Genomic DNA, 19,847 nt, shown 5'->3' on the forward strand with positions numbered 1-19,847 from the left:
CATAAATTAGAGACCTTAAGAACATTATTCCAGAGAGGTAATATAAAACTGTACATGACAATACATTTGCAATACATTACAATATTTATTCAAAACAGGCAAAATAGCACCATGAAAAATAAATCTCATTTAAAACCAAAAACCACACAGCTGTAACAATAAATGCTACATTTTGCAGTGTGATGATGGAAAGCACAGTAAGCAGGTACAGAGATTTATGGACTACAGTCTGGTGATGTACTGCAAAGTTGTTCTCATATGCCTTCATGTTACTTTTTAGTCAAGGTAAGTGTTAAAACATCAAGTTCTGAAAATTGTAAACTATTGTATGTCTATTATGGTGTCATGATGCTTATGATATCTGACTTTAATGTGTTTTTTTTTCTTGTTTAAACATTTTTTTCCTTTAATCTCTTTGACTTTCTAACAACAAAACTCATTGCTGATCATAATCAGTCACAGGATACTGTTTTTCATTTTTAATCAAGTCACTCCATCCCTCCCAAATCATTCCTGTGTACAGACCCTCCTCTCTCTGATCCCCACCTCTTTGTTTACTGGCAAGTAATTATCATTCACCCTCCCTCCCCATATATGTTGAGGTGTGATGAGGAGTTCTACAGTTGTTCTGTTAACAAATTTGGGTCTCCCATAATTCACAGGAAGTTGTTGGAGATCTGACGCTGGTGGTCGAACAAGTCCTCCGCCTCAGCGCTGTAAGCGTCGCCTGATAAAAACACAACAAAGAAGATAAGAGTCTTACACAGAATCAGTCAGGAAAGTATTGAAACAGAGAGAATTTAGTAAAAGACATGTTACCTGCATGGCATCCGAACATGTAAACCCGAGCTCCATCGTACTTGCAGCGGCAGCGCATCACATTGTTCTGGAAATCAGACTCAGCCATGTCTAAAGACGGGTTGACATCCACCTGAGTAAGAAACAGGACAGATGATTAGACTGAAGGTCAGTCATCTTCATAACAAATAGAGTTTCATTTTGAAACAGAAGAATTATTAAAAAAAGATAAAAAGCACAATGTAATCCTTTTGCTAGATGGAGAAAACGGCATCGCTATAATTCACCAGCAACCCCTGTTCTTGCTTTAGATGCTCTAGATTTGATTACCACCACCACCACCACCACCACAAACAACAACAACAAATAACCCACTTCTGTATACTGTGATGGCTTGTACATAACTACAACCTTCCCTATGTCTTTTTCAAAGATTGTACTGCAATTTGTGGCTGCATTGTACATAGTGTCTGGACAGTTTTTGAACCACTGCAAGCATTTAGAGTATCCCAGGTTATCACTGCGATACACGGAACATTATATATCCACCATCAAAGCTCGAAATCTGCATTAAACACACAGTTAGGAGGGGTTTAGTTACACATATGATAACGAGGATGTTTTACCACGTTTTCATTTAATATTTATTATTGCAGCAACATTGACTAAACTTATTTAAGTAGCACCAATTAAATTTAAATCAAAGAATTTCATGCATCGAGCTGTCTTACACATTTCTGATAATGCTCTGCTATGTTAACATTTTAAACAACTACTTTATGTATTGGTAAGACTGTATACTTCATGTGCACAATTTACTCAGGCCATCTTTTTCTTCTTCTTTGTATTGTTATTATTTAATGCATGTATATTAATCATGTAGCTAGAGTTGGGCAGCTGTTAGTTCAGTTTATACTGGAAATACGGGTGGGTGTTTGCATGGGATTGATAGTAAAAGCAACATTCTGTCTAGACTTGAAATGCTGCAAAGTGTGTCTTTTAATTAATAAAGTAAGGGAGTGAGTGTGAAAGTAGCAGTTCTCCTCAGATAATTTTGAAACAACAGGTTTTCATGGGGCCCGACTGAGAAGCCACAGGATTATTGTTTTCACCTTTTCTATATGACCAGTGATCTTATATATTTTGGGTTCAAGCGATGCATGGCATCACTTTCCACTGCTATCTCTGTAGAGGACAAAAGACCCAGAAAGGCAGATGATAGTGTTGGGTTTGGATTCAAGTCGCAGCCTACCATTAGACCGTAACCATGGTTGGTTGCCATGGTTTGTTGTTTTCCACCCTGTCTGTCTGCCATATATAAGGAAAGCACACAAATGAATTTTCCTGGTGCACACATCAAACAGATAACGTGACCACATATTCAATAAAGTAACCCACTTTCATTTTTTACATACTGTATAAATGTTGTGGTTACAATTATATTCACAGACAAAGATTTAAGATGCAGAATTTTCATAATTATGAATTTATAATGTGCAGTATTACATATATATATATATATATTACAACTGGTCCTAAAAGCACATTGGGACCAGCCAATGATGTCAGCACATATTTTGTAAAACACCACGTTAACTTAGTGGCAGCTGATATCCCATTAAATGCTCTTGTAATAATGTGAAACAAAGGACTCTTAGCCTGTTTTACAGAACAATGAAAGGCTGTCACAGTCATGTAAAAGACTATGAGGTTGTGTCGCTGATTTTTAAATAACAACCCAATAAGGAGTAATCAGGCTGAGGTGGACGTGACTCATCAGCTTAATGTATGGTCTTAAAAATGGCTGCCACGCTGTGAATCACGGTGAAGGCTGCACAAGAAAAAGCAAGGCTCTACGCCCTTCCTTAATCTCTCACTTCTTACACAAATTTATGAGCAGCTCAACTACTGTTACGCCACAATCTCGACCACAAAGTGCTGCATCGTGGCAGCACTGCATCTGTGCTTTATGTGGGTTTATCTCTCAAGAAGTGGCTCGTCACATGTGCGCAGGCTCATGTGGACACAGAAGGACCACTCCTGCGTGTAGTTTACATAAAGTCCACGTAGGCACATGCAAGTCTAACTCTGGCATCTTGATTTCATGTAAACACTCCGAAAATGATTAGAAACTGTAAACATCGTTGCTTTTCTGCCACTAAAATGTCCAGAAAAAAATAGAACAAATGACAGAGAGAACAAGAGGACAGATGAGAAGGTCGCCACACAGCGGCACACGGCATGTCTAGAAACAGACGTGATAGAGCACTAAAACTTGTACAAATGCAAAGTGCTGACAGAGCTTTTCTACTGCCAATAAGTCCGTACTTTCTAAGAGGGTGGACTAATAGCAGGTCTACTTTCTATATAAATCCAGACTAAATTCACTTTCTCTAAATACACACACACCCTTGAAACTACATATATACTGTACACCTGAATGGCTGGAAACACAGCCAAGAGCCACTTAGCTAAAATTATAGTGTTTTATCTGTGCTTTTATCTCATGTGTGCCTTCAGATGTTGAAACACAAACGTCTGTGTTTGCTCTGCTCTCTATTTTGCTTTCATGCCTGATCTGAGAAGTTGTGTAAGCTACTGAGATCACTGATGCTATTTCAGCATGAAGATTAAGTGTGGATTACTTTTTGTTCTGCACTTTCACTGGACTAACAGTTTCACCATGAGCTCAGCACGAAGTAAACAAATTAGTAAAGCGATAATATATTTAATATATTTTTGTGTCTTAAAACAAACTGACCTGAAAGATGTATTCACCAGGTCGTATGTCTGTGATGTCCACCCACTGACAGTCAATGTCATGCCGGTAGGTGTCCCAGCAGCCAACTGAGATTCCCTGTTGTCCCATGTTATAACAGGAATATCGCTTATGGAGACCTAGAGGGACAAAAAAATAGTTGGAGAGACTTTAAACGTAAATTTTCTTTGCTGTCAGTCGCTGTGGATTTGAGGTCTGAAGTTAAAATAACATGATTTATAAAACAAGTCTTTTCTGGCGTTTCCTCTAAATGAATAGAAAGGATCTGCATAAAGCTGTCTGGCCTCTCTGAAACCAAGATCTATTTAGGCTTGGCTTCTGATCTTACAGCCTGACTTTGAGCACTCATTATAGGATTTCAGCTTTGCATTTTTATGTATTCTTGATTCTTTCTTGTCTGTCACGATTCTGCTCTTTTTTGTTTTCACATTTCCACACAAAGAACAAATGAATGTATTAGTAATCTCTATTAATATCTTACCATCAGGACAGTAGGTGTCCTCCAGACAGAAGCTGGCTTTGTGACCTTCAGCTACCTTTGTCCCATTGAGTGTGAGCAGATCATAGTGGGTAAACACCTCAATGCTGTGGTAGTGTCTGAAAGAAGGCAAATAAACAATGAAATACATAAAAAAGAGAGAGAACAAAACTAAGAAAGACTTGCTGCTGTTTTATTTTCCAACTACACAATCTATGGACAAGAATCCTAGCGTCAACTTGAAATTCAGCAGCTATAAATCCTGTTATGTTGTTCTTAAGGTGTCAGACGAACACAGGAAAAAGTTGTAAAAAAGCAAAAGAGAACAGACAAATATCAGTTTGGTGTCCTCTCATTACAGAACCATTCCCAGAGCAAATCCTATCAAAACTCAAAGTCAAACCATGTGTTCTCTGGTCGGGGAGGTAGTGATTGGGTTGTGGCTGGGAGACACAACGAGCTGTGCCTCTCGTTTTGGGACACACAACCACAACCGCCAAGATAAGAAGCCAGGCTGCTCTGAGTGCAGTCATGGCTCTGACTCTAACAATTGGGTGACCAGTGAGAAGGATGTTTATTGTAAACAGTATTTTGGAGGATAAAACATTATGTTCATTGTGCTAAATAACAGACTTTTATACATGTTTCGCTATTTATAGTGCAAAACCCAGTGATCCAGTTTCACTTACTAAATCTTAATGTCCCATTTATCTTTCCCTGCTGACATTTAATTTTTTGACCTCTGCTAGCTGTGTTTACTATAAAATGCTTTTGTTTTGCATCACCTCATAATACCCTGTGCTGCACCATAGAGGAGGTTATGGTACTTTTCTTTTCCAGCCAAAGACTGCAGCACATAGTTACTCCCTATCTGCTTGGAGGCATAAAATAAGCAGCTACAGTTTTAAATTAAAACCTTGAAGCTCAGTTAAATGGCACATTGGCTTCTAAATGCCTGCTTTACTTCTTACCTGTGGCACTGGTGCCATACCCAACTTTCTCTTGGGGCTCGTGGTCGGAAGTCGGCACGACCCATGTTCATAATGCGGGAGGAGAAGCGTAGCAGGCGGCGGTGTCCGTAGGGCCAGTTCATTCTGGCGGCAGAGGAGGACAGGCAGTTTTCCTCGTTAGCACAAGTCAGAAGGTGAAGAGGCCGATCCTCGATGTAAGCAGTCTCTTGGACGAGCTGTGCATCCAGTACAAGGTCAGGAGCAGCTGCATGAATCAAAGAGTTTTATTGTTAAGTTTCCCTTCCAATTTGGCACTGTACTGCACTGGAAACATCACTAAAAGTGCAGTTGTGTCCACGTGTTTGCCAGTTCTAGACTTACTTTCTACACATGTGACTCCTGCTGCCCTGCCATCTCCCCCTCTTGGACAGTAGACGTGTGCATTTCTGCGGCACTGCTGAATAGACATCTCAGTGCCAATGCAATGTGTCCCACTGAGCAACACCTCACCAGCATCTGCGGATCCAGGCCAGTACCAAGTCTCCTGCACAGAAGAAAAAATATTCAAAGAAAAATCCCCAGAAGTCATTTGTGCTTTGAAATATTATAACAAGAATTGTGAAAAATGGCACAGCGGAAGGCAAATAGGAGCTTCTGCTGCAAACAGAGAAGCACCATTTTTTATAGGATCTATCAGTACATATTATCACATTTTCCACTCTTTTTCACAATGTTGAAACTGCCTGTTAAATGTTCTCGGTGGCCTTTTCCATGCAAAGTCTATTTTCAGTTTGTTTGCTCTGTGACTTTCTCCCAATCTCTCTTCGGCTTACTTTCCCTCTTTTATTTTCAGTGCGCTGGAAGTGGACGTCTGAGAAGCCTGTAATTACCTCAGGCCTCAGTAATAACACAGCACAGGCACACAAACAGTAGGATGGAGAGAAAGCGGGGAAATGGGAGCACACATAACAAAAGCTTAGAGACAAAAAGGACGGAATCAGAGGAAAACATCAACAAAGGGAATTCTGTTTTTTTCCACCTGATGAGCACTTGAGGCAAAGCCCAAGCCAAGCTGACGACAGACCACCATGGCCTCATTCAGGCCCCAGTTTTCACTGCAGACAGAGCCCCAGCGTTTCACTCCTCCGATTTCCATCAGCACCTCCACACGGCCCTGTGATGGTTCTCTGCCTCCTGCCAGACGCACCTAAAAGTGAAAGGAGCAAGAAAATGTTTCCTGTTGTATGCTTAAATGTTGATATGTGTGTACTTTGTTTGTGTGGGTTTCTCACCGTGGCGTCCATTCCTGTTTTTGGGACGTTGCAGCGGACTGCCACATCCTGGCTGTGTTTGCAGGTGTAAAGAGGCACTGGTCTGGAGTGGCACTCGGTAATTGACTTCTCCCTGCCTGTGCACTGGACGCTGTTCATGTGGATGAGACCAGTACCTACAGCATAACGGAGTAGCAGTTGACTGATTGCAAATTAAAAGAGCGATACAGACATAAAAATCCCTGAAACCTGATGGCTCAAGTGCAGCAGATGAGCAAAGAGAAGGATTAAAAGCCCAGACATGAATGGGACCTGTGATGTGGCTCTGAAAGCCAAATTACTGTACACTCCGTCATGCACGTCGCACACCAGGGCTGCTCTTTATAACTCAAAAATAGATGTCAAAATAGCAAAATGGAGCAAAATCTTTGAACACATCTATGTTTGCGTAGGTGTATGGGGCCCAGGGTAAAGCCCATTAAAGCCCTATAATTTAGTCTTAAATAGCTAATGATGTCATCAAACCTAGTTTTGAGTTGCTGTTCTCTTCTGACTGCAGAACCATGGGACCTCACATGGACTCATGCCTTATATGTTTACACAACTCATAAACTAGCATAAGACGCTAAAAGGCACAATGCCCCATGCTGAAATGTAACCATAGCACCTAGTTTAATAGAGCCTTTAAAGTAACACTCACATGCTTTCCATGAATTACTTAATTAAGTAAAGTAGAGAGAAGGAAATGCTCCCACCATTATAGGACATGCTATGTGCTTATTTGGGCAGAAAGATAATGGGAGGAAATAAATGTGATTACAGAGTTACTGCAGAGGTATGGCAAGAAAAAGTGTCAATAACAAAGTGTGAGAAAGGGCCTATTTTGTTCCCTGGCTGAAAAAAGCATTACTGCCAGACACTTTGGTGGCTATATTTTTACGCCCACAACAAAAGCATTACTATTATAATTACAACTGAGTGTTTGGTCAGGCACTGATTGCCTGACATCCCAGTTTCAAAGCTGCGCTAACTTTTCACATACATATATGTTTATTTTGACAACAACACATGCAGTTTTTTTCATCAGTGGAACTTCATAGCATTGTTTACACTTGTCTAAGTGGTCATGGGTAAAGTTCTTCAACAATCAGCTTCTCTGATAGAAGTGGAAGTGAGGCAGTAAATATTTTCTCTGGGTTTATTTGTCTGCTCAGGTCCACGATTCTTGGAGTGCAGCAACAGACATTTAGATAGAAAAGTGTTTAGTCTAAAGGAATCGCTGAAATAAACTAATCATACTTAGGATGCACTGATTCAAAGTCTGCACCACATCTTTTATGGTTATCATATCAGCAGCTCGTGGCCTTTTTTTAATCCTCTCTGTGATTTCATAAATGAGGTTATCTTTTTACTAATAAAGACAAATAAAACCTGCTTTTGGTTTTGTTCAAACACACAAACATCTCCCACAGTGACCTTCCAGGTCATGGTGAATAAAGTTCACTGCACCAGAAAGACATCAAAGTACTGCTTGACTGTATGCAAACTATGTGTGTGGCTATGTATCTTACCCTGTCCCAGCTGAGCCTGGGTCAGTGCCTCTTTGGCAGTCCCAAAACCCAGCTCTCTGCAGACCACGCTGGCTGCAGGTAAGTCCCACAGATGGTCACATATGGTGCCCCACTTGCCTTCTTTCAGCACCTCAACGCGGCCCTCCCCGAGACGGGGCCCGGCCTTCAGACGCACAACAGGCTGGAAGAAAAAAGTGCAAGTTTTAGTGAGGTGTTTCTGAATCAATTTGGAAATTTTACACTTAAAGCATGTTCACATTTGGATGCTACATTTTCTCATTTCTCATTAAACTCAGTTTCTTGCTGAAAAGCAAAGGGAAAGTTAGCATAAAAACAGGAAACAGGAGTAAACTACAAACTAAAAAAACTTAAAAAAAAAGAAGCAAAATATGTTTTTTGGACTCAAAGGCATACAGTGCTTTGAACAAAATCTTTGCTCCCTTCCTGGTTTCTTAGATTTTAAAAAACTGGTCAAATAAATGTTCAAATCATGAACACGTTATTTTAGACAAAGTTAACTCGAGTAAAAACAAAATGCTTTTTTAAAACGATGCTTTCATTTATTAAGGGAAAAAAAGCTCTTTAAACCTACCTAGACTTCTATGAAAAAGTGACTGCTCCCTCTTATTAAATCATAAACTAACTGTGATTAACCATATTTTTTTAAAGCCGAGTTGAATCATGAATTGTCTTAAATATAACCTGTCTGACAACGCATCGTGCCAGGAGCTAAAGAAACTTAAAAACAGCAGAGAAACATATTCAGTTAGTCTCTTAGTCTGCAAGGGTCACAAAGTCATTTCTAAGGCTTTGGGACTCCAGTCAACCATAGAGAGAGTCATTATCCACAAATGGAGAAAACGTGAAACAGAAACCTTCCCAGGACTGGCCGGCCTCAAAGAAATGAGTCTTTGCATCAATGACTTATTCAGGAGGTCACAAAAGAACTCGCAACAACATTATTCACATAGGGTGAGCTGGGTTTGGATAGTTTTTCCCCTTCATCGTTGAAATACTGCATTTGTATTCACTCATGTTTGTCTAATATTAAAATTTGTTTAGTGTTAAGTGTGACAAATATATAAAAAAATAACAAGAAAAAACCAACTAAGAAATCAGCAAGAGGGCAAATACTTTTCACACCTATAAGAAGACTTTTGCGTAAAGGTATGTGCTCAAAGTATCAGACTGTGACCCCTGTGATTTTGTACAGATAAAGAAATACCTACAATATGTACAAGGTCAACTGGCAGGGAAAATTAAGCAGGACAATATTAGTCATAGTAACCCAGTAATTGTATACAAAAGTGTCTCTTGCCACCAAGGAAGACGGGGCAGTGGGGGGGCCTCTGAGGCCAAAAGCTGATTCATACACACAGAGTATACCATAGAGTATACTATAGGCCCTTTATATAGAACTTCCTTGTTACCACTACATGGAGACCATACTGTATGTAATGTGATAAAAATCTTCTCATTTACCACTTAAAAAGAAAACCACTGAGCATTTTTCCCAAAAGACTTAAGCTGCGTCCACACTGGAAGTGACTCACTTGGGACGTGTTACTTTGAAGCTAATGTTTGAAGTGCTGGGTGCCTAGGTAAATCTGGCCTGGGTGTATTTCATATATCAGTCTGCAGCATCTTGTGACATTGAGAAAAGTAGATCACTCGTAGTTTTTTACAGTAATTCGCCTTCTGTGGTCTCTGGTCACCAAGTCACTGAAAAGTGGTTCCACTGTAGACACAGCTTAAGGTTTTAATTTGAACACTTCCAGTCTGTATTTGTCATATTCCACCCCGACACTAACCGGCACTGCAGGCGGTGCAGGTGCTCTGCCGTTACGCGCGAACTGGGATCCGGGTACACAACGGACCACGGCGTGCATGCCCCCTCTGCATGGGACATCGCTCCTGGCCAGGGACAGCAGGGCCTGACACTGTGACAAAGATGTTTCCACACCCTGACACTGCACCTTCTCCACCCAGTAACCCTTCTTACTGATCTGTGTCCTCAGCCTGAGTGATTCAAAGAAGAAATGGAATGAGACGACACATTATAACTATGATTTTGTGCTCGAGTTGTATCCTTTAAAAAGCAGATGCTGATTTTACCTGGAGGAAGGATCAGCCAGCTTGGAGTCCCACAGTTTCCTAAAACACAGAGAACATTATAGTCATGAATGTTCAGTCATGTGCATCTTTACATCGAGTAGACTAAACAATCTGCTGTCCTACATACTCCCACAGTCTACCCCTGTGCTTCTCCTGTACAGTCTCCTTTTCAGTCACCTTCTTGTTTCTTCCCTGAAATCCCCGCTTCTTCCATTCTGTTCATCAAAGGTTAAGTAAACCAGCTGAAACTATAAATATGAAGGAGACACAACATCCTTGACAGGGCATTTGTTCCCTAGTTAAACATATGTCAGAAAGACAGAGAGGAGGAGATTTAGAATAACGGATAACAAAGTTTCCTCTTTCTTTCATTTTTCCTCTAAAATCATCCCCTCCTTCTTGTGTCTTTTTTAGAGCTTCTATTCCTACGTTCATGGGTATTTCAGTTTCAGTGTTTGCCTATATGTCTAGTGTGGACGTCTGGTTTGAGGAGTCCACGTGGAAAAGAAACTAAACATATGAATAGTCCACTATATATTAATCCCAGCGGGAATCCTTATTGAGGTCTGCCAACTTCAACAGGCTTTCCAAACTCTGTCTAGTTTTATGGGTATTACCTTAAACTAGAATCCAAAGAGGAAATATTGTCTATGCACAAAATGGGCTCCCTTAAATCTGGAAACAGACACATTAGCGCTGACCACTTGTATTAGACAGTGTGACCACAGACAGGTGCAGCGCGACTGACGCCCTTCATGAATGTGCCTGAATTAAATGACTCAAAACCAAGTATAACCAGGAGGAGTTTACACTAAAACCAGATTTGTGATGCAATTAAATATTTGGCATACTGGAAAAGGGAGATGTTTCCTCTCCGGGAGAACCTCGGTATCCTGCTTTTCTGAGTGCTTTCATGCACAGTCCCAATATTAGAAGAGAAATGTCTTTGATGCTGGAAGCACTTATAATGAAAACTAATAGAAATCCTGAGCCAGAAAACTACTGTGTGGAACATTTGCACCACAAGTCATTTACAGTCTAACAAAAGGCAGTCTGTGGAGGGAAAATGGTGTATATTTAAGCTCTTTTACAATAAAAGACATTTTCCATGCTCAGATAAGCATAAACTGTTGCATATTTTTTTTCTGATTTCCGCTGCAGTCCAGTGGTTATGAAATGTAATTTAGTCTGCAAGTTTGGTCACTAATGCTGGCCTTCTCTGGTAATAAATCCCTACAAACAACAGAAATGAGACACAAATCCTAAGTTGTTATGAGTTTTATCTGCAATGGAAACAAAAAATTGATGTAGCATTTTTGGCGTCATTCAGCAGTTAAGAAAACTGTTTTCGACTTAGAGCTCTGTTTCTGTCGAACTGAAGAATGTACAGTATTCACTTGGTTGGCTGCTAATTGTGTCTGTTTCCTTTCTGCACTGAGCAGGTATATAGCTTTATCAGGGGTCGTTTTTGTTCAAATAGCTGCAGACTGAAGCTGAAAACGGATACAATAAAAGCAGTGAAAGCATAGTGGGAGGTAAAAATGGCAAAAACCAACACATCCTCAGACTGAAACAGCAGAATAGGTTGATTGTCAAGTGTCTACAGAAATAAAATATATGAGTGCTTTCACATTTCCCACAGCAGCAGCACCTGCGAGGAAGTATAAAGACCAATAAAATCTATATCTGGAGATGGAGGATAGGACTGTGGTTTGACTCAGACACAAGACATTTAATCAGGGGACCTGAGATCTAACACTGTGTTTACCGTTTATTTGTTTGCAGGCACTATTTGGTCAAGTTTAGGCCCCTAAACTACTTGGTTGGGTTAACTAGAATTAAATGGTCTAGTAAACAATAACAATTAAATAACCACATCTTAGAAAACAAACTCGTTGCCCCAGATTTTAATGACAGAAGTAGTGACCACTTCTGTGACAAGCCTGAACATTTTACATGCACTTAGTCACACAACCAAGAGGTCCCCCCCCCCCCCCCCCCCCCTATAAACAGTGGCTGCTGAATGCTTTCAAAAAATGACCATGCTTGTAATTTCTCTGATCAGGTAGAAAACCACCTGCTGCCCATCACTGTGAGGAAATATTATTATATACGGTATGAAAATGTATTTTGTGACTTTATAGAGGCTTCTATTTTATTTCCTTGGCTTTATCTCCCTGTGTGCTTGTGTAAGCCTATCTGTCTGTGTTTGCACCTTATAAAATGTGTCACAACTCCGTGGTAAATCAAAATGGGAGAGACAGACTGCATGGGGGTGTTGGTTCATGGTCTGGAGGAGGCGGGGGTGAGAGTACTTCCCATATAATTGCCTGCTCTGCTTGGCAGTGTCTGCTTTGTGGTGAGCAGTAGCATGTTGGTTCACACACAGCAGACATGGAAATATGCACGTACATATAGACTTTCTCAGCCTCTGTAAAAGCAAAGATCTTTAATATTCTGTAAAACTGCAGTTACGACTGCATGCTGGGAAACATGGAACGAGTGATGTAAGAGTAAAGTATCCATGAGCCGGGCAACTTTTAGGGGCATCTCTTCACTTAACAGGAAGAGGAAATGCATGTTCTCTTCGATAGGTCTCAGCTGAGAGCTAAAAATGCAATGTGTGATGCTCTTTGTTGGATTGAAAACAGGTTGGAACTGAGTTAAGGCTTTAGTGGCGGATAAGTGAACCACAGCAACGTGCCTCAACGCAGCATACCAATTCTGATTGCTGTAGTACTGCTGAAGTCTTTTACTCAGGAGAAAATATTCTCCTCCGGATCCTCAGCTTAATGCTATTTTTTAAATGAAACTCTGACCACACAATACCATAAGCCACAGCGGAGAGAGGAGCTGACTCTCAGGAAAACTGAGATAACATGCTATTATACTGCATGAATGCAAAGCTGCCTGACTGGAACAATTGGCTCACTGAAGAGGCAGCAGGTTGCCACACTGACTCCACAACAGCCCCTAATGAGTCCCGTCAACCTCCATGGAAAAAAAAACTCAAAGGGGTCATAATGATGTACTTTCCATGAAAAGCGGGGTTTAGCATAATTGCCTCCAAGGCATTAAACATGGTCTTTTAATAAACTGAAGCTGAGGATGGGAGAAAAAGGAGCAGGGGGTGAAAGTAAATTAGAAGAACTGAAGAAGTTAGTGTCAGCCTCAAAGAGAGTGTGGATGTTAGAAAAGAAGGGAGCTGGAAAATGGATTTAACACTTGCCTTTTGTAAGCACAGCAAAGTGGGGGAGTCTTTAAACATCTGTAAAAATGTGCTGAGCAACTTAACAGGCAGAGACAAAGGCAGTCACACCAAAAAAACAACCGCATGGTAAGAGGGGGATGTGCTGACACAGCAAAGGGTGTGCAGCAGGTTCTGCTGAGAGAATATTCTAGATTAGAGGATCGCGCAGACCATAATTACAGCTGCTCAAGTGGACACCAATCCCCAAAAAAGACTAGTCGTGGAAAACTGCCAGTGTAGTGTGTAGCACCAGAAAGAGGCGATGTGACTGCTGTCATGTCTGGATAAGCAATAAGAAAAGCTTGGTGGTGCGCACAGAAACTCAAGGAATTATATTTATAATATATTTGTATTTGTTCAATGCAAATTTCATGATAATCCACTCAGTGGCGGTCAACACATATCACTAAAACATAAAATAATGACTTAAAATTAAAGCCACGTAAACCCCAAAACCCTTTGGGTCTTTATAAAAAGTGACAGGAATCAATTTATAGTCACTAAAACAATATTTTAGTCTGGACCAAAGGTACCGAGCAGCGCTGCCATCCCCATAGATCTTCTCTGCTAACATGGCTAAAATAGGCTCCTGCCATTAAGGAGAGACATAACACATCTACTTCTACCTCACTTAAAAAACATTCATCTACAAAATATCTGTTAAAACAGACGCTAATGCTCAACCTGATGCCACCTCCAACTGTTTACTGTTGGACAAAAATGTCTGCTCTATTCATCTCCCACGTAGCGGGGTGGAGGTTGACAAAAACAAACAATCTTTACACAAGCTGCTGCTCAGGCTCTTGGCACAGACACAAGATTCTTCTCCAGACAACTTTGAGATGTGTTTTTTTTTCAGTGTTGTCCAGATTAGATTCAACATTAGATTCCAAAAGTTGGACAACCAGACTTGTTTATGCTTTTTGACATTTGGTCACGTTTGGGTTCCAAATGTGACCAAATGTATCTAATTACGTAAAAGTGAAGACAAACTTCTGAAGCACTGGAGATAAGTCAGAAAGAAGACAGAGCGCCAGTGTTAGGCTGCTGGAGCTGCAGTGAATGGGGCAGATGAGGTGAATAAGCCTGTGTCCTGCTGCTGAGCAGAGAGTAGCAAGACACATGGAGTAATTATTGGTGAAATGGAGAGAAGAGACAGATGGTGTAGAACAGGCCAGCGGTCAGTACAGTCGTCCTGTTAGCCAAGACGTAAAAAGACCTCTGTGGGCAGCCAGAGGGACATATGGAGAGTTGTGTTTGCATGTGCGCAAGTGTATGTGCGCGCGTGTGTGTACTCTGTTTGCATGTTTATTTGTGTGAGCACGTGGATTTCGGACAAAGTTTATGCAAGGTCTGTGTGCGCGGAGGGCAGAATGTTTAAGCATGCGCAAGTGTGTGTAAAGGCTTTGAAGGCTGCTGTAGGTGTTTTAGTGGGTATTTACAGCCAAAGTTAGACGAGACACTTGGATTTATGGGTATAAAATCAACAATTCAGCCTGGTATTATTTGTAGAGCAAAGGGTTTATGTTTAGGGAACAATTAAATAGTTATAAAAACACGCAGTTTGAAAAAAAAGTGAGATCTTTCACTTTTCTTAGTCATTATTGTATACGTACTGGATCATTATTCCGGCGTTCCAAAAACCCGAGACATGTTTTAGTTGTGTTTCTCTGTATGTTTATTTAAATGCGCAATTGTGGAGAGGTGACATGTGTTCCCTGAGCCTGGGATCCCCACCAGGTGTGCTGTTTTCCTCCCACATTCAAATAATATGCATGTTAGGTTAACTGGTAATTCTAAATTGGCCTGCATGTTTGCCCTGACTAGAATGAACCAAATAAAAAAGGAGGAGGGGGTCAAAGTATATTAACCACCTGGGAGAGCCTCCAAAACCTCTAAAACCTCTGCTCTCATAGTTACAGAAGCTGTTAAGTAAGTGTATGGCTGAAAAAAGTCATAATTACTAATGAATTCAGTAAGTGTGAGCTCTTAGTTCTTGTAAACATGTCACCTGGCATTCGCAGATGCTGCTGCACACAGTTTTCACTGGATGATTCTTAATTGTATGAGATTAGAAACCATGTAAGGGAAGGTTTTAAGTAGAGAGACACACAAGATGAGGATGACGGTAATCTTGTTGTCTGGATCTGACATTAATAACATACTTTCTAGGACTATTTTAAAAGTCTGTGCTGAGACCAACTCAGCCAGTGGGGAAGACAGCCCTGGTGGACAGCCAGGCTTGGCTAATACCACTATGGACCTGTCATGCCAAGTGTGGTTATACTAATGACAGCAGTTGTGGTTAACCTCTACTACAGGGGGGTTGGAACAGCAATCCAGGCATGGGGCTGCCTAATCTGTGGAGGGATGTTAGTCCATTATACTTTTCCATCCCTTTCTCACACACACACACACACACACACACACACACACACACACACACACACACACACACACATCCATTTCTATGTCTCTTTCCACCTCTGGTACTCTGCCTGGCCCACGGTAACATACTTACCGGTAGGCGTTTTGCTCAAACGCTTCTGCTGCAGGGAATCCTAACATGCCACAGACAACACGGCTGCTGCTCAGGTCCCATCCACGATTACATACATGACGCCACTTCCCAGCATGCTTCACTTCCAGCACTCCCTCTGTGACCAGACCGCCGTGGCTGCTGGACAACACTGGCCGCAGACGAGCCTCCTCTAAGTGAACTCTCTCAGATCCCTGTTGACAGGAAAAAACAGAACGGGCACTGATTTATCCCAAATAAATAATCATTGTTGTCTTTTTAGCTTCGCATCAACAATTCATTTAAAGGTTGACACATTGTCCTACTGTTTAAATAAGCATAAGCAGATAGCACACAATCAAGACAAGAATAACACGAGGAGATTCCTATGCGTTGTCTCTAATCATCCACATTAAATACTGTTGGCAGCAGGAAAGAAACTAACAGAGGTCGACAGAGTTTGTTTAACGTGTTGGGATATGTGTCATCGTGATTACAAAATGGTCAAGAAGTGTAAACTCGGCAAGTTGAAAAGAAGAAAAAATAAAGTCAAACAGCAGGGATAAATAGCAGAGTTTCCTCTGATCTAAAGTTTTTCCTTCAGAGGAAGAGCTATTGGTGGTTAAACTAAACTTCAGGCCATGGTAATTCATAAGAACTGGTTCTGGGGAAGGTCTGGTTTTAGGTTTGTCTCTAATTATACATGTCCACTGGCCTGTGGTTCCACAAATGACATTTCTGCAGAAGTCTGGCTAAAACTAGACTGGGTTGCTTCTTTGGTGTGCACTAGAGGCTGTGTGTATTGTGTGTGTGTGTGTTTACCTGTGTGTAGTATGCACCATTCTCCGCTCCTATGTCTGGATAAAGAGTTTCTGGTTCAACATGGTTCCCACTGAGCTGCTGATTCCTGTCACTCCTCCTCCCAGAGGGGATCTGGGATTCAGGTTGATATTGGGACTGCCTGTTCACCCTCTCCTCTTCCTGTTGTCTCCCTGCCTGTGGACTGCTCCGTGCCGTTTCCTGTCTTTGCCTGTAAGTTTCACCATTTGCCAGACGTGAAAGTAGCTGGTGCCCTTGTGGAGCAGCTGGGCTGACTTGGTTGTTATCTCTTGAACCACCTCGATTTCGTCGCAAGATCTGGATCTCATGACCATTTTCTTGCGGGGAGATGTTGCTACGGCGGGAAGAGACTGGGTTGCGATGGAGAGCAATCTCATGGCCTCTTTGAGAGGCAGATGAGATGTGTGCTGGGCCTGGAGGTGGAGCTGGGGGCGACAGAGACTGTCTTGGTGACTGGTTTCTCTGTCTTTGCTGGTTGGAAGATGAAGGACTCTCTTCTACAGTCACAGCAGGGAAACCGGGTCTCCTTTCTGGGCTGCAAACAACTCCTAGATCCTCAGCATGGCTACAGTCATTGACCCCCCAACCATTGGAACGACATTCTGCAATAGAGGCCTCTGTGCCCCTGCAGCGCACATTGTCTAACCAGATCACACCTAACACAAGAAAGAGTGGCAAGTCATCAAATAAAGGGAAATCAATCAAGAGACTTGTATTTTAAAGCTTCACATTTTTGGCTGGACCTACCTTGTCCTTGGCCAAACCTGGCACTGTGTGCCCAGGTCAAGCTGCGCTGGAAGCCCAACTGCCGGCATATCACATTGGCCAGGTTAAGATCTACCTCATCATCACACACAGTGCCCCATGCGCCATTGTAGAGCACCTCCACACGTCCTTCGTTTGTACTGCGCCGGTTTAAGCCTGCAAGGCGTACATGGACCTCCTGTGCATAAAACGAGGGGGGGCAGAGGAGAAGCAGGACAAGGAGCGTAGACAAGGAGCTGAGCCACCGCATCCTGGTAGGGGGGAGAACAAAGAGTGAAACACAGGCTGATAGAAACATCAGCCTGACATCAGCTCAAAAGAGCAAAGCAGACAAGATGCTTGCAGCTCCCAAAATAAATGTGTATGTTACCACAAAAATCTTCAAAAAAACACAAAGCCATGGAAGTCACATTCCATAGTCTAACAGAACGTATAATTAGAAACCTTTTCTTCAACCCTAATGGGACATTCCACAGTAAAATGAAAGATTGATAGATGTTTTTATCCTTTAAAATAATCAGAGTCATTTAAAGTACAGCGGGAGGTTTGAGAAACAGCCTGAACCAGTCAAGGCACAGGGAGTAATAACTGGAGCTAAAAGTAGCTTCTGCATCCAGCCAACGGAAATTCTGGCTTTCCGCAAACCCTCAAGTTTAGTTGCACGTATTAGGCCAACAGACACATAAGCAAATAAACATTGTCATAAAAATGCTCTCACACATAAATAGAGCAGCAGGTCTCCATCTGTGCGAGATGCTGTAGTTAATGAGCAATAATTACAACCTCTAAAATGTTTGTCTTCTAGCAGAGTAGCTAACTAGTGGTGAGGAGCAAGCTGTGAGGAGAAGGTCTAGAGGATGATAGAAACACTTTATGGATTTAGGAGTCAGACAAATTCTGCTTTGTGTATGGATCATGGGCCCTCATACAAATGTTGACTGAGGATGACTTCAATTAGTTACAGAGATGAAATTTTTAGTTATTGAGGAAAAACACAACAAGAAAAAATGAAATAAAAAATAAACAGAAGGAGAGGAGAACAAAATAAAAATGCTGGAGAAAACTTACCTATCTGTTGATCTCAGCCTTGAGCTTCTGGAGGAAAGAAAGGAGAGCACTGGGGCAGTGAGCTTGGTCCTGCTGTCTCTATTCTCCTCTTTCCCTCCCTCTTTCTTCTTCTGTCACTCCCTCAGGTTGGCTCTCCATCCCTCCCATTTTATTCATTTAAGGAGTTTTTCCTTCCTCTGGTCACGTTTCTCCTTTCCAACACATACTGCCCGTCAAAGGAAATCTGGAAAAGGGAAACTGACCATGGAAATCAATGAAAACATAAACAAATCAATGACTTTTATTCTCTCCTATCTCCCAGTGCATACATATGAATCAGAATACTTTATTAATCTCAGAGAAAATTATGTGGTCACAGTTGCTCCAAATTGAATATATGCTATATATTGCAGCAGGTGGGTAAACTCCCTGGTCTGGTCACATGTTTGGCTCACTTGACACGTGAGCTTGAATTATAAAAGCCTTTAATTTTTATAAGAATCTCTAATCTTCCCCCCCCCCGGCAAACATATATTCCAGTCAATGGACGCTTGTTTTATTGTGTGTCCAATCTTACACAATTCTAAGTTTCAATCTCATTACTTTTACTCTTACTTGTTTGCTTTGTGAAGTCTTTTATTCCATGCAATGATAAAATCACATGCTCTCTCTCTCTCACACACAAGCCTGGCACCCTGCCCTGCCCACAGTTGGTGGTGTCATAAAACAAATACTATGTGCTCTGCAGTGCGAGTGAAACTGCATGTCTGAACTCTTTGCATGAACTTGAAGTTTCATAACATCCTCAGTCGTGGCACCTCATTACGTGAAGAAAGTTATCTCTAAGAATAGAGTCAAATGGCAGCCCTGTGATTTTATATAAAAAAAGAGCAGATAATCCCAAAGAGGCTTTAGTGCTTAAACACTTATGAAGCAGCAACTTCAAATCTTTGCATTAACTACGTAACAATCCATAGAAACCTTTTCCTTTTATGGAAATGGCAAATGTTATTAAGTATGGATTAATTCTTTTCTGGTTTATTAAGGGCTGTGTTTTAATCCCCCTCTTTGTTGAAATAACAATGAACGGCTAGTCTTTATAACACATTTCATATAAATATCAACAGCATCAGACATTTCTATATAATCTGGAATGCTTGCTGAAGTTCATTATTTTTAATTGTTGATAAATGTAAATGGAAGACTAGAAAAAAACAGCAGCTACTTGTATCTGTATTTAGCATGTAGTTTATTTAACATTGAGTTCCTGCCCAACAACTGTTGATGGAATTTAGTTAGTAGCTAAATCTGCTCTTATGAGATCAATGTTTGTTGTCCCTGAAAATAAAGAATAAAAACTAAACTTTGTGTAACTCCACATCTAAGACTATGTGTGAAGCCTCTGTGACTGCAGATATAATCCCCCCCCCCCCCCCAACATCTTTTCCTGCCGATTCACCATCGG

At 41.3% G+C, this 19,847-nt stretch overlaps 1 protein-coding gene across 1 annotated transcript; it reads right to left on the reverse strand.

The window, feature by feature from the left end:
* Positions 1-285: 285 nt before the first annotated feature.
* On the reverse strand, positions 286-18,421 carry LOC308395636 (lysyl oxidase homolog 4-like). The gene is made up of 15 exons (XM_080880549.1): positions 18,404-18,421; positions 17,318-17,586; positions 16,553-17,226; positions 15,734-15,945; positions 9,963-10,001; positions 9,659-9,866; positions 7,848-8,028; positions 6,298-6,452; positions 6,045-6,212; positions 5,387-5,549; positions 5,027-5,270; positions 4,059-4,174; positions 3,560-3,696; positions 820-931; positions 286-727 (listed from the first exon to the last, which is right to left on the reverse strand). Exons 2-15 carry the CDS (start codon positions 17,583-17,585, stop codon positions 657-659), a joined length of 2,748 nt encoding a protein of 915 aa, XP_080736675.1. The 5' UTR covers position 17,586; positions 18,404-18,421; the 3' UTR covers positions 286-656.
* Positions 18,422-19,847: the final 1,426 nt, after the last annotated feature.

The sequence above is a fragment of the Rhamphochromis sp. 'chilingali' genome (assembly GCF_963969265.1).
Source record: "Rhamphochromis sp. 'chilingali' genome assembly, chromosome: 4".
Lineage (NCBI taxonomy): Eukaryota > Metazoa > Chordata > Actinopteri > Cichliformes > Cichlidae > Rhamphochromis > Rhamphochromis sp. 'chilingali'.

Bases quoted from the DNA above. Each gene is read 5' to 3' on its own strand.
- LOC308395636 (XM_080880549.1), bottom strand. From the start codon at position 17,585: ATGCGGTGGCTCAGCTCCTTGTCTACGCTCCTTGTCCTGCTTCTCCTC. The intron at 17,227-17,317 runs GTAGGTCCAGCC...TTCTTGTGTTAG, and splicing joins CAGGTTTGGCCAAGGACAAG to GTGTGATCTGGTTAGACAAT. The intron at 5,271-5,386 runs GTAAGTCTAGAA...TGATTCATGCAG, and splicing joins AGGAGTCACATGTGTAGAAA to CTGCTCCTGACCTTGTACTG.